This window comes from Desmodus rotundus, chromosome 3 (genome assembly GCF_022682495.2).
Source record: "Desmodus rotundus isolate HL8 chromosome 3, HLdesRot8A.1, whole genome shotgun sequence".
Classification (NCBI taxonomy): domain Eukaryota; kingdom Metazoa; phylum Chordata; class Mammalia; order Chiroptera; family Phyllostomidae; genus Desmodus; species Desmodus rotundus.
Genome location: NC_071389.1, coordinates 136,908,988 through 136,924,276, shown reverse-complemented (window position 1 = coordinate 136,924,276; position 15,289 = coordinate 136,908,988). Strand labels below are relative to the sequence as shown.

Below are 15,289 nucleotides of genomic sequence, written 5' to 3'. Positions count from 1 at the left end.
TCCAAGCTAGCAACGCGGTGCCACCGAGCACAGAGTTGGGAAGAGCAGACTATGCTCTGCTAGAACACACAGTCTGCTCTGGAAGTCGGTGGGAGCCAGCTCTAGCGCACCCCTGCGGCATCCTGGCGTGCTGGAAATGCCCTCTGTCTTGATCCGCACAGTGCTTACACAGGTGTACACTTAAGATTTGTTCACTTTATTATGTGTATACTATACCTCAATAAAAGGTAAAATGTAAAAATGTCTGTGAGAACCAGAAATGTAGAAGCTATTCTAACCACATTCCAGAGGAAGGCCCAGAGAGGAAACAAAGATTTAGTGGCTGAAAAGACGGCATTCATATCATCTTGTTCCCATAATAGTTAGAGAGGAATGAGAGACACCATTAGTAGACAGTGGCATAAATAGGAAAGAGCCGGGCCATACTCCCATTCTTTCAACTTGAGGTTTAATTTAATCTTGTCACTAGCGGGGGATATGCCATACAAGACCAAGTGCTCCTTCTGAAAAGCCTCGTGCCTGAACTAACTGTCACTCAGAGACCAAGACTGGTCCCCTGGGTGGCTCCAGAAGAATGTTTTCAGCACAGGACCACCTGAACATAGTGATCAGACACACAAAAAAGCACTGATATAAAGAAAGTTACTTTTATTTTGAGTAAAAATGGACATTCATATCACCTTCCTAGTATTACTAAAATCCTAAATGTGTTCAACATGTCTGGAAGACATAGCCTAGCTAAATGAGAAATTTCAATAGGACGGCTGCTCCTAACGCATGCAGCACTCACATATTTAAAGTCACAAAGCCAAGGCAGAATTTCCAAGGAGTTTGACTGATGATAGCTTGACACATCCACAGATTCATTTGTTCCCAATCTGGCAGAACAGGACCATAGAAAATATCAGACCGAGTATCTAGAAAATAAAATAATAGAATTAACATGGAATTTAAGGGAAAATGCTGGAGACATTACAGACAGAAAGAACATTATATATGAAAAGATTCTGGCTATTGACATCTTAATCTTATTTATCTAAGTCATCTATCTCTCTTCGTGGGAAATTAGAGACTCTCCTGGGAAAAAAGAGCATTAAGAAAGCCCTCGGAGTACTCTGCGTCTTAATCAGGGATTTCAGCGAGCCAATCCACCTCTAACCTGCCCTATTTGGTTGTTCAGTAGCAGCTGCCACAGAGCATCTGCCCTTCTGGATACACACACCCTTCTGGGGGTATCTGCCCTGGAGCTCAGAGGACCTCAGGCCTCTGACCATTTAATATACCGGTTGCTTCCAGAAAAGTGTTGTGATCATCTGGTTTAGACCACCTGCATGAAGATCAAGGAGTCTAGAATTTCTCTTGCCATAGTTAGACATTGCCAAGAGGAATGAAAAAAAAGTAACTTTTTTTCTTTAAAAACTTCTAAATCTATAGAGAATAAGTTTAATTCAGAAATTTCCTTTGAAGTGAAAAAACACAGCTGAAAATCTGGGGCATAGTTTCCGGCTCATTAAGTGGCTCTACCAAGAATAAAGGACACCAAAAAACTTGCCCTTCCTGTCTTTGCAGTGGGCGACTCGCACGCTGTGGCTTTGATGCAGAAGGACCGACGCGTGTTACAAATCAGAAGCTTCCTCCCCACCCGCCCGCTTTGAGGAGAGGCAGGAGGAGGGTGAGCTGCCTTTTATGCTGAGTCATCTCAAGTGCTCCTGCCGTTTGAAGATGTCCCGCTTAATAATTCTTTTCTGAAAATGCATTTCAAATGACAACTACTGCCCAATATTTACCTTCTTAAAAAAAAAGTAAACATCAATACTCTGTAAAAGATGTAAAAGATAATGATTTTCAGAGTGTTCTCAAAGTCATTCTTTTAGAATGACTTCAAAAAGCCTTCACATTTAGTCTTTTTGACTTGGTCTCAAGCCTCAGGTCTGGGAGACAAGTATCGGGAAAGAGTAAAGAAAATGGGCAAAATACTGGAATTAGGTAACTATCATCTTTCACTATCACATTCTTGAGATAGAAGCCCACCATCTATCAGCAGACTAGACAGTTAACATCCCACTTTTTTGCACCTCACTGCCTCTGAAAAGAAAATTTATCATTGTTCACAAAAATAGCAAGTAATTGAAAAGAGACTCATTGTATGGTAATGTATGCAAAGACTAAGGATAAACTTGCTATAAGTAATGTGCATGAGTTCCCAAATTCGGGAGCAGTCTAAAAAATGTAAAGTTATCATTTTTCTCTCTAGGAACTGTGCTGTTCCTGCGATCCTGTCAGGGTGACGTGTGTTCTACTTGGTGATGACTGTCAGTGGCTTTTTTCCCTCCGCTGAAATGAGAAGAGAAAGTACTGATCATTTTTTGTGCTTGTAAGTTACTATAGTCATATAAGGAGAGATATGGTAGTCTGATTTTTCAACTTGAATAATGAGAACTCCAAAAATGTCTATAAATAAAATATCCTTACAAAATCCAGCATTTTGCATAGATTCACAGCATCCTGGGATGAGAAGAATCCCGCAGGTATGTGGCCTTAGCAGAACCTTGAAAATAACCACCAGCCCTCCATCAGAGCCTGGTTCTGAACAGGCTGACGCCAAAGCTTTAAGTGTCAGAGGATAAATTTTTTCACATGATTTGTTATGGTGATAGTTTGAATGTATTTCCTACATGGAGATATTTGCCCCTGTTTTCTTCTTAAAAATATTTAAGAAGGAATTTTTTTTTCTCTCTATGAGTCTTTGTGTTTTCTTGAATTTGGGAAACAAGGCCTAAGTGTTAAGCCTTCAAAATGGGCCTAACTATTAAGCAACTAGGATTAATGACTATAAGACATACTGATGTACATTATTTTGGATCCATTTTTATAGATTGCATATCAGAAGACTGTTTTCAAAGCTACTGTTCTTTGAACCAACTATCATACCTACATGTAGTCTAGAAATCATACTTACCTGGCATCACTAAAAAATGTTATATTTTATGATATTAACCTATATAAGTTCCATACCTATAAAAAAAGGTTTTTATTAAGGTATTTCCCTAATCATGTCGTTAGAACAACCAATAACATATCCAAACATGTAACAACACATGGATATACCGATTTCATAGAATATGGTACTTCTCTTGCACTCTTACCTTGAATGCGATGTGTTTAGATTCTTGGCAATGCCTTTAACTATGGTATGAGAGAGATCGATCTCCTCAGTTAATTATGTGCTTATTTTCTAAGACTTTCCTTTTGAGAAGCTTCTTAAAACATCTGTGGGGTGTAGCCACTCATAGTCAATTTGAGTCTAACACGGAATTTGACACTTATATTGACACTTGCACTAAATATTTCATTTAGAGCCTGATCTTTCACTCAGTCATTTAAAGTCTAGCCTAGAACAGGCGGTGTATGACTTACGTTTATAAATGTATGAGTATACATGTGTGTGATTCCTCACTCACTATGGCCACTAGTTCGTATTTCTAAATTAGAATTAACTCAGAATACAAAGCAGAGCCCGGCTGGTGTAGCTCAGTGGATTGAGTGCAGGCCTCTGAACCACAGGGTCGTGGGTTCCATGCCCAGTCAGGGCACATGCCTGGGTTGCAGGCCAGGCCCCCAGTAGGGGGCATGTGAGAGGCAACCGCACACTGATGTTTCTCTCCCTCTCTCCTTCCCATCCCCTCTCTCTAAAAATAAATAAAATGTTTAAAATAAAGAATACAAAGCAGAGAAATAAAGGGCATTTGACAAAGGGCAGAATGGAGAGAAATAGACTTGATACACAGCACCACTCAACTTTGGTCTCACATCAGACGTAAAGAAAGACGGCCATGTTCCCAGCAGAGAACGCCTCACATTTAGACTCATTCTCGGCTACCAGCAAGGAATACTCTGCATCCCCATTCACAGCTGGTTCTAATGGTTGGTTGGGCAATTCCACCAGTAACTTAAATGACCACTTAGCACACTAAATTGCTTCAATCCTTGCTAAAATTCCTTTCTGGCAGTGATGTGGCCCAAGTAAGAAGTAAAAAGCTATCAGAAATCCTAAGGAGAGCATTGTCCAGCATTCCATGAGACCGAAACCGTGGTCACACAGCTGAGCTAACCAGCCCTCAGAGACATTAACCAAAAAGACACCCCACACATCATTAGGATTTTTGCTAACACTCTACCCTGAACAGGATGCGAGTTGAGTTTGACTCACATGATATCTAAATGCCCCAAGATCTAGGATGATTTCCAAAATGATTTTCTGAAATAGTTTTATTTCATCTTTTTGGCAAAGATTTTTAGGCTGTGTAAAAGGTATCATTCAGGTTCTTTTCAAAAAAACCCAAGAGACATTGAAATAAAGAACAAACTGACAGTGACCAGAGGGGAGGAGAAGAGGATAATGGGTGAAAATAGGGGGAGGTCCATCAACAAACATGTATGAAGGACACATGGACAAAGCCAAAGGGTAGGTTTGAGGGCGGGAGGCGGGGGTGGTTGGGGTGGGGAACTGCGGTGGGCTGAAAATGTAGACAACTGTACTTGAACAACAATAAATAAATAAATAAATAAATAAATAAACCCTCTCTTAAAAAATAAATAAAATTGTGTTATATATAAAAAATGCCAAGAAAGCCCATCAACATCAACAATCAAATTGATGAGAGTAAATACATAAACCTCAAGAACAGCTTCCTTTCAAACTTCTCCAAGTGTGCCCATAGTCCTTACAGTGAGAAAATCACAGGCAACCGTTTCCAGTTTCTAGAACTTGTTACATTGCCCGAGAAAGGAATAGCAGGACAACAGTTCCCCGTACTCTTGAGTTCAGTTTTTATTTTCTGTTTCAAAATCAGGAGGAGATATAAGAAAATGTAAATGTTGTGTTTTGATTTGTCTGGAGCTCTGTCTTCTAACTTTAACTCTTGTATTAGTTTTCAATGGGAAAAGGATATCTGGGACTAAGAACAAATTTATTTCCCAGTAGAGGGATCATTCAGAAATAATAGGCTTAGCTCTGCTCACTTCATAAGATTGTAATCCCCTCTTCAAACCCAAGACGGATAGTGGGTGATGCTGGCCTTTGGGGACTTGGTAGCCAGTGCTTTCCAGAAGCACCGGGTATTTACTTGGCTCACCATAAATGTGTGTTAGGAGAATTAACAGACAAGCAAGGGATTAAATATAAAGGGTCAACAATGAAAGAATATACTGTACCTCAATAACTGCCAGTCCAAATGCTATTCCAATAATTATGATAATATGTTTTTTAAGTAAGTCTTTTATAAAAGAAATGCATGGCTGTTAAAAAAAACAAAATATACAAAGTTACCCTTAACCAAATTTTGACTATATTATTTAAATTAAGATTTTTTCCATTGGGTTGATATTTTTACATTATTACCAAGAAACATAGTCAACAAAAAGGAATTGGATTATTTCCTCCACTTCAAGCTCCTCTGCCCTCTGAAAGGTTATAACTGTGGTTTATTCATATATTAGAAAGCATTTAAGGAACAAAATTTTGCTTCAACTATGTCATTGCTGAATCTCGGGATCTTTAGTTATAAATAATAATTTTATCTTAAATTACAATTTTAGAGCTGTTATCACCTTGACTGTGTAATTTTTTAGGCTTGTAATCTACGGCAGATTTCCCTGGTTGGGGTGTCAGCTAATCATCGTGAAAATTTTCATTTTTACAGCAAGGTTTTTAAAAAAATCCCTTTCTAATATGTATCAGGTTTGTGTTTACCTTAAAAATAAAAACAAAATCATATGTCCACTATTAGGTCCTTAATTTAAATAAAAAGGAGAATTTGGGACATTACTTCTCTATCACATTATTTCAAAATTTACTCAAAGCAGCATGTAATTCCAAGCTTAAAACATTTCAGACCAACCTAAAAATTCCAAAAATTATAAATTATATGAGTAATTTTAAAAATGAAAAATACTATACAATGTAACAGTTCTATGGTCTGTATGGCCAGAAAATATATCATCCCCATGGGAGTCTTATGTGGACTAACAAAATATTGTTATTTGTTAAATAAAATAGAAGTTCTCCATGAGGCTTAATGAAACATCTTTTTTGTCTTCATTCCTGAATGGGTTCCCCAGTCTCTTCTGGCCCGAAGCAGTAAATGCTAGAAGAAATTATTACATTATGTAGGGTTAACTGCGAGATGGATGACCGACTGAGTCCTATTTGTTATGCTTGAGGAGCTTTCTCCCCCCTCCTTCTAGACAACCAGGTTATCTTGTCAAAAGGAGGAGGGAAAAAAGAAGCAAATTATGGCCATTTCAGATTTGCTTTTCCAGACTTCTTGCAAATGACGCAAGGCAGGTGGAAGTATTTTATGAATTTATGACTTTCCTTTTGGGAAACCGGTGCAACCATCAGCCTGGATTCCGCTGAATTATGTGTGAATTTGGAGGGAATGTCTATTATTTTTAGGATAATGGTAGAGACTTTCAACATGTTCCCTGAGGGAAAAAAAAGTCTTTATATTGAATCTTTAACCAGAGACAGCAATCTGCAATTGAGTTTACTAATTTCCTTATTATCCTAAGCGGAAACTACATTTATTTACACCATATTTATTTCCTTCTTCCTCGTTGATACTGTGCCACTAGCATTAGGTAGGGAGGAGGGGAACAGAGAGGAATACAAACAAGTAAGAACATTTTTTTTTACTGATATTACTCGGACAATGAAGGACACAGTAGTTCTGCATTCTGAGAGATAACTCCTCCCCCATGTTTACTTTAAATACTAGCAACAGCAATTGCCCTTCAAAACTGAGCCTCCTTAATTTTGATAAGATTAGTAAAAGGGGAATGAGTCAGCAAGAGACATGTTTCTCCTGAGATACTTTCTATTTCTTATATATAATTAACTTCGGTAGCCATTACTAAGCCAATGCTAAACTTAAGGTATTACAGAAACTAATTTATTGAATTATAATAGCTATTATAGGTCTCTCTCCCAACTAGACTATAATCTCCTAGATGATCCAGAAGCATGTCTGATTCTAGTAAGGGTGTGTCTGACACAAAATAGGCCCTGAAATGTAATAGCAAATAAATGAAACATTAATGTCATTAATTGTAATTGTCATTTTTGTACACATTCCTTTCAGGCAAGAGGAACAAATTATATAAAACCCTGCAGTAACAGACAGATATCATGCCCTCTAGGAGCCATCCCTTCAGCCCTGAACACTGAGTTAGATGGGGTCCCATAACACCTGTGCCTGCTCCTATCCAAGAAATAGCAATAGTTCGTGGGACTGAAGCTGCCTGATGGTCTTCCCCTTGTCCCTCTTTGGGCGTCAGCTCCATGGGTGCAGGCACTGTGCCCTTCTCAGGAATTGGGTGCCCGTGGCTGGTAGGAGGTCTGGCACATAGGAAGTGGGAAATTCCGGGGACTTTTAGATCATGATTCCCATTATAAATAGTTGATGAGTTAAGCGATAATATGACATTCGCATATTGCCATCCACAAGCGACATAATAAATAAGACATCTACAATACATAAAAGATAAACCCAGCTTTTTCCATTGACTTTAAATGTCTGAGGCAAATTTTACATTGGAGCGCTAATTAGACAAATTAGTGAGTAAACTGAATATCCAGAGCTGAAACTCCTAAAAACCAGGACAGTTATTTACACCTATACAACTACTTGAGAGGAGGGATGTTTCATTAGGAAAAAAAAAAAGCTTTAATTTTAAAATTAAAGTGAAAAATATAGATTTCTAGAACTTACGCTAAAATAGAAAAATATAGAGGAGAATAGTGATGAAAATCACCAAAGAGAGGAGAAAATGAACTCTCACTTGTTACGTTGTACTCTGTCTCCCTTTGCGGCATAATGTTACTTTGATCTATGAGAGCTGTGTTTCAATAACGCCAGACTCATAGAAGAAATGAAATACTTTCATCTTTTTATATAAGCTTTTATCTTTAAATAAGGATTTCTTTTTTATTTGGGAAATTCCTGGGACTTTCTATCATGATTCCTGTTACAATTGCTGCAATTTAACTTTTTTAAAGACTTTCACGCAGAAAAAAATGAACAGAACCACCTACTGTGCCAACATCGATTTGTTCTTACCTGACTGTAAACATATTTGTTGTCATAACTTATACAAGAAGCAAGCTGCGTATCTGGACATTCACATGACTTGGAATATTTTTCAAAATTTTGTCCCCAGTCAGCAGCTCCACTGACCAAACCACAGCATTTGAACTGTTTGATGAAAAATAAGCATGAAAAGCAGGCACTAAAGAAGATAAAAACATTGTCAATACATTGAATCATATTCTCCTGAAACTATTATTGTTTCTTATACTAAAATATCATGTATTTTCACCTACCTCTCTGAATGAAGAAGCAAACATGAAGGAATACTCCTTTTTGGTCTTAATATTAAAGAAGGAAAAATAGGTTGCAGGAGCAAAAGTCCAAGGAGCTTGGAGAGAAGATGAAAAACTCAGCTTATAGTTTTTAATGACAAAAGAGGAGCAAAACCAGATCTACTTATCTTAGATTTTAGGGAAGAATCTTCCAAAGAGTCCACCGGACAGTCAAGAGCTCTTAAAAGACTTTTTGCTCAAAAGAGATGAGAGGTTTTAAAAATGAAATTTCTATCTCATGATCTTTGATCACTTTCTGAGGCTAAGAGAAAAAGGCTGAGAGGCCTCTCAAAAGCCAAAGGAAATGTTCAGTGGGCATTCCACAAGATTAAATTCTACCTGGACATATGCACAAGAGGGAAAGGGGTACAAATGAGAGCTGAAACTCTTAGAATAATGTCAGAAAGGTTAAAGCCCAGAATAAACCAAAGCCTGGGGAAACACTGGGGGAATCTGCAGTCAGGTTTGGGGAAGAAAAACAAGGAAGTGGTAATCCCAATGACTCAGTATACGGTCCTTGCTACTAGATGAAAGAGAAATAATTATCCCTTGTCTTGTCCTATTTGCTTCAATAGAATAGGAGAAAACTCTTCGTGCAGAAAGGTAGAGCACAATAGCTGAAGCAAATGGAACCAACACTGGGTGGTTTTCCAGCCTCAGATGCATTTCGGTGCCAGCATATTAAAAGAGCATTCATCCACTTACTGGGTGACCACATTACCCACGTTACTCAAAACTCTCTGTGCCACAGTTTCTTCATCTGTAAAATACAGATAATCATAGTTGCTAATAATAATATCAATTTGTAAATTTGTTGTAAAGATAAAAATGAGAAAACCATGTGACAACATGAAACGCTTAACCCAGTGGCTGGCTTCTAGAAAGCACTCGGTATGTGTCAACTGGTCTTGCTGTTCCTGTTTCGCGGTTGTTGTTAATGCCATTATGCTCTCACTGCACGTCATCTATTCAACATTGGTATCAGTAATTTAAATAAAGATATGGAAAATATCTTTTCAACTCTGTAGCTGATATAGAACTGGGAGTGATGATTAATACCCTAGAGGACAGAATCGAATTCCAAAGATAGTTTAAAACATGGACTTAAACTAGCAAGTTTAACTGAGGCAGATAGGAAGTCTTGTACCTTTGGCTCAAAGACTCCATTGTACAAATACAGGGTGGGGCAAAAGTAGGTTTACAGCTATGAGTACGTGAATCACAGTTTATTCTTGTGTTATTCTTTATTAACTATTGTATTATTTTCCATATGAACAACTGTAAACCTACTTTTGCCCCACCCTGTACATACCTCAGCAGGCATTTGTATGACAAAGAGCTGGAGATTTCATTTGGTCCCAAGTTCAATCAATATTAGCAAAGAGGGCTATCTTGAAATATCCTCCTTTCCTATTCTCATGGTAGACATCATTAATTGTTCACTCTTTCTTATTAAATAATCTTGAATAGTAGTAATTGAAATATATACTCCAGACCCAAAAGAATATAAATCCCACTATATGTACTCACAGATTAGTCCACTATGTACCTCAGGATTCCTTAGGGAGGTATAGATGAGACACACTTACAGAAGACTAGGAGGGAGGTAGAAAGGCTACACTTGGCAAGCTAGCTGGTTACCAGATCAGATGTGGGAGCAGTTGGGGAAGAAGTTGGTCAGAACTTGTTAAAAGAGTTATAACAGCTAGATGAACAAGGCTCTGTGCAGGGAATGAGACAACAATCTCTAGACAGTTATCACCAAGAATCCACGGGGGCACATTTCATTAATATGTTATCGGGGAATTTGTGTGGGAATTCCCTGAAATCTAAAGAGAAAGCCACTTGGTCTCTAGAACTTCTGTCCATGTGTGGTGGAGCCCAGGTCACTCAGCCAGAGTTTGAGGTCAGATTTTTTTTCAAGAAGCATTGAGAAAGAAGGAAAGAAGGAAAGGAGGAAAGGAGGAAGGAAGGAAGGAAGGAAGGAAGGTAGGAAGGAAGGAAGGAAGGAAGGAAGGAAGGAAGGAAGGAAGGAAGGAAGGAAGAAGGAAGGAAGGAAAGAAGGAAGGAAAGAAGGAAGGAAAGGAGGGAGGAAAGGAGGGAGGAAGAGAGTGGAGGGGAGGGGAGGAAGTAGAGGAAGGAAGGAAGGAAGGAAGGAAGGAAGAAGGAAGGAAGGAAGGAAAGAAGGAAGGAAAGAAGGAAGGAAAGGAGGGAGGAAAGGAGGGAGGAAGAGAGTGGAGGGGAGGGGAGGAAGTAGAGGAAGGAAGGAAGGGAGGGAGGGAGGGAGGGAGGGAGGAAGGGAGGGAGGAAGAAAGAAAGAAAAGAAAGAAAGAATCCCAGTGGATAACAGAAAGAGAAAAAGCTCAGAATGCACATTTTAAAAAAATCTGTGGTTCTATGAACACAAGCAACTTCAGATATAGGATAAGTATATACGAACGAAAGCAATTCAGAATTGTACTACAACACACAGAACATTGAGAACTCCACTGTCGGCACTGAGATCCGGGACCAGGAACAATGTGCGCAAGTGTGACTCAGGACCTACCCCAGAGACCCAGTGTTAACCTGTAGTTCCTTTGGTTCCAGGTCAACCACCAGGGAGAATCAAGGATGCTCAGCCCCACCCAGTGGAGGAACTGAGTTGCCTAAACTCTTCCTGCTTTAAATCTGGATTAATCGGGGTTTCAGAGTGGGAATGGTCTGGTGAAGAGAGGATCAGGGATGCAGCTAGGGGCAGCCAGATAAAGCACAGCACGAAGTTAAACAAGGACTGCACATCTCAGGGTTTGGCTCTTGGAAATGATGCTTTAGGCAGAATTTTCATAATCTGGAGTCTATCCAAAGGGAACTGGGTAATGCTCTGGGGAAAAAACTGTCAGGTGATAAATTGCTCAAGAAAGGATGTCTTCAAAGAAAAAGTTGCAGTGTATAGAACTATCAGTAGGTTTTTTTTTTTTTTACCTATGAAACTCCAGAAGGAAGAGCTCGTACTAAGTGATGCAAATTCTAGGGAGGCAGATTTTGTTTCAAATTAAGACTTGGGTGTAAGTGGGATGGTGTGGTCGGAAGGAGTTCCACAGAGTAAGTAATATTTCCGTCAAGCTTCAAAGTACATGTAATATTTGGAAAGAAAGAGAAAAGTAATAAGTACATTCCAAAGATGGGGAATAATGCAAGGGAAGAAAAGGTGGAATTGTTTAAAGCATCCTGAGCAGACAAACCTGGCTGGACTAGAGTGTTTGCATTATGGAGTCGCGTTTCAGAAACTTAAAATATTAGGTAGGAGCCAGACAGCAGAATACCTTCAATGCCTGCCCAAATTTTGACTTTACCCTAAAGATAGCAACACAGTTTAAGGAAATAAATAAACAAGCTAAGTAACTAACTAACTAATGAGGGGCTTGTGTACTTATTAAAAAGAGTTAACTAGTCAGATCCAGGTTCAAATTCTAGCCCCACCATTGATTGGCTGTCAGACTCCTAAGCCCTAATCTCCTCATCTGTCAAACAGGGATAATGAGGATAATTACATCAACCACCTCACAGAGTGGAGATTTGAGTGAGCCACTAAATGTAAAGCCTGGTGCCTAGTAAGTACAGCTACAATTATCTTTGTGAGAGAGGGAACGGTCACGGTGACAGAGCTGGGCGGGAGGGTGGGGAGAGGAGAGATTGGCTCTGCAAACACCCTAAACACACTGTAAATATTAAAACAATGATTAATTTGGCCCAATGGAGGCTAAATCTGTCAGGAACATATCATCTTAATCTCTGTCCTTCTAAACTGCTTTAGAACACTGTAAGATGCTGGGAAAAAATAGAAATATTCTTGGATGTTTCTTATTGTGTTGTGAGAGAATAATCAGTCAAAATCTGCAAAAATGGAGATACTTTTTGACCTTTAAGGAATCCACCTGTTAAAAATTAAGTAAACACAGAAAAACTACATGTAACTCCCCAAATGACCCACGGATTCTAATTACCTCTTCTTGAAATTCACTCAGGGCCTTCTGGAATGCTTCTGCATTTTCAGTTGTTGCGCTCAAAAGCTCTACATTTTTATAGAGAGTCTCATTCAGAATTTTCTCAGACTGCAAATTAAAAAAATATTGTTAAATTTTTCATGCCAGAAGGTAGTATATCTACTTTTCAGACTTTTCCAAAATTATCAAATGCCATCTGTATACACACCTCAGATCTGAAGGCAGCTCCTAGGATACCTGCTGCCACCTGAAGGAGCAGGATCAAAAACAAGCCTATGAAAAACTGCAAAACAAAAGACAGAAAGGAATACGTGTTATCCCCAGGGCATTCAGTAACGCCTTGGGGCATTTCAGCTCGACGCCCCTTTCTGCAGTCTGGAGCACGTTACAGTTTGAAGAAGTAACCACACTCTTCATTTATTCTACCCTTTGCCCCAGAAAGCAAATTTTGGGACCATTACTACTCAGAAACATTTGCTCCATAGACTGACCATAGAAAGTAGTTAAAAAGAAAATTTATTTGTAGAATTGTAGGCATCAGTGTGATGTTGAATGAGAAGTTTAAAAACTTAGATGAAATTAGCTGAATATTATCTTTCTCCTCTTTTTTCATCCAACACAAACTTCAGAACAAACTTCCAAACTGACTGCAAAACAACGTTTCTGCCACTATTGGAATCGCCGGGCTGTTGTTATCAATGTAGTTTCCTGAAACCTGGCTCAGATTGATGAAATCATAATTTTGGAGAATACAGCCCACAAACTAATTTTTTTTTAAGTAAACTCTTCAAACAATTAAATTCTCGATTGCAAATGAGGCCTTAGTAATCTAAAACCAACCACTATGGATGATAGTAGTGGCTAAAACTCTGTCCCTATTTTCCCTCATAATAAGCAAACACAAAGTATTTTTTTCAGGGACTGACACGATACTTATTTTATGAGAGAAACAAGTGTAGGTGAACTCTGCTAAACTCTTGAGTCAGATTTATATCTAAGGAATACATGATGTTTTTTCTATATCCATTCTTTTAAAAAAATTATTTTATTGTTGTTCAATTACAGTTGTCTGCATTTCCCCCCCACCACAGCCAAACCAACCTCCCTCACCCGCCTCCACCCTCCCCCTTGGTTTTGTCCTTGTGTCCTTTACAGTAGTTCCTGAAAACCCTTCCCTCCATTGTCCCCTCCCCCTCCTCTCTGGTTATTGTTAGATTGTTCTTAATTTCAATGCCTCTAGTTACATTTTGTTTGCTTTTTTTCTTTTGTTGATTATGTTCCAGTTAAAGGTGAGATCATATGGTATTTGTCCCTCACCGCCTGGCTTATTTCATTCTTTAAAAAAAAAAATATTTTCATTGTTGTTCAGTTACAATTATCCCCCTTCTTCTCCATTGCTCTCCTCTGCCCTGAACACCAACCCCACCTACATTCAACCCCTCCCCCATTATCCTTGTCCATGGATTCTTTATACATGTTCCTTGTCTTGACCCTTCCCCTTCTTTCCCTTGTCATCCCCTCCTACCTCCCCACTGGCCACTGTCAGTTTGTTCTTTATTTCAATGTCTCTGGTTATATTTTGCTCACTTGTTTTGTTGATTAGATTACACTTATAGGCGAGATCATAAGGTATTATTTGTCTTTCACCACCTGGCTTATTTCACTTAGCATAATGCTCTCCAGTTCCATCCATGCTGTTGGGGAGGGTAGGAGCTCCTTTCTTTCTGCTGCATAGTATTCCATTACGTAAATGTACCACAGTTTTTGACCCACTCATTTACTGGGCACTTAGGCTGTTTCCAGCCCTTGTCTATTGTAAATAACACTGTCATGAACACTGGGGTGCATAGGTTCTTTTGAATTGGTGTTTCAGGATTCTTAGGGTATAATCCCAGCAGTGGAATTGCCGGGTCAAAAGGCAGGCCATCATAACCAAATCAACACACAAGTGCTGGCGAGGTTGTGGAGAAAAGGCAACCCTGGTGAGCTGTTGGTAGGAATGCAGGCTGGTGCAGCCACTGTGGAAAACAGTATGGGATTTCCTCAGAAAACTAAAAATGGAACTGTATATCCATTCATTATTTTCTATATATTTTGAAAGTGAAGTCTTCGGGTTATCCCAACCCAATCCATTTTCCTCGAAGCTTTCTAAGTAACACACATGATTACCTTACTCCCTTACAATTTTCTTAGCATGAAATATGATTTTGCCACAGTGCACATTCAGACCCATCTCCCATCATTTGCTAAAAATAGCCTCTGCCACTCTAGCCATACCCCAGGCCTTGTCATTCCTCCAAAAAGCCAGGTTTCCCGCCCCCCACCCATCCTCCAAAAGCTTATCACAACCTCACCCACACAAACACCTTATTCACTTCTGCTTCTGCCTTGAAGTTCCCTCCTATATCCTTTGTGGGCCATTTTCTTCACGGGCCACTCCCACTATAGCTAATTATTTATTTGTCCATCTTCCCTAAGAGGTTCTAATGGTCTTAATGTCTCTGCATCATTTAGCTCAGTATCTGGCATGTAGCAGGTACTCAATAATAGTGAAAAAATGAAGGCTAAAATCTGTCTTCTCTCAGGGTAGCCTCTAATCTAAGCTAAACACCTCAGCTTCCACATCAACCCCTCTAAATGGAAGTTAGAGTTGCATCAGTCTTGGCAAGGCCTTTCGGCAGACGGCGGGGGTGGGCGTTGGGATTTGCCCGGGAAACTCACCAGCAGAAGCATGCAGCGGCTTTCCTTTATGGCACCGCAGCATCCCAGGAACCCCAGAACCATGATGGTGGCACCCACAGCAATCAAGATATTCACACCAATGTAAGGGTTGATGCCAGCTTCCCCACTGCTGAGAAGCTGAAAACAGAAAAGAGAAATC

The 15,289-nt window shown here is 39.3% G+C and overlaps 1 protein-coding gene across 1 annotated transcript in view; it reads right to left on the bottom strand.

The window, feature by feature from the left end:
* Positions 1 to 628: 628 nt before the first annotated feature.
* TSPAN8 (tetraspanin 8) overlaps positions 629 to 15,289 on the bottom strand; it is a 30,869-nt gene continuing 16,208 nt past the window's right edge. Inside the window, exons 3-8 of the mRNA XM_024576438.4 lie at positions 15,130 to 15,267; positions 12,617 to 12,691; positions 12,409 to 12,516; positions 8,121 to 8,255; positions 5,215 to 5,298; positions 629 to 917 (exon numbers count right to left, since the gene is read on the bottom strand). Of these exons, the coding sequence (XP_024432206.2) occupies positions 864 to 917; positions 5,215 to 5,298; positions 8,121 to 8,255; positions 12,409 to 12,516; positions 12,617 to 12,691; positions 15,130 to 15,267 (594 nt within the window). The 3' untranslated portion in view covers positions 629 to 863. The remainder of the gene's footprint in view (positions 918 to 5,214; positions 5,299 to 8,120; positions 8,256 to 12,408; positions 12,517 to 12,616; positions 12,692 to 15,129; positions 15,268 to 15,289) is intronic.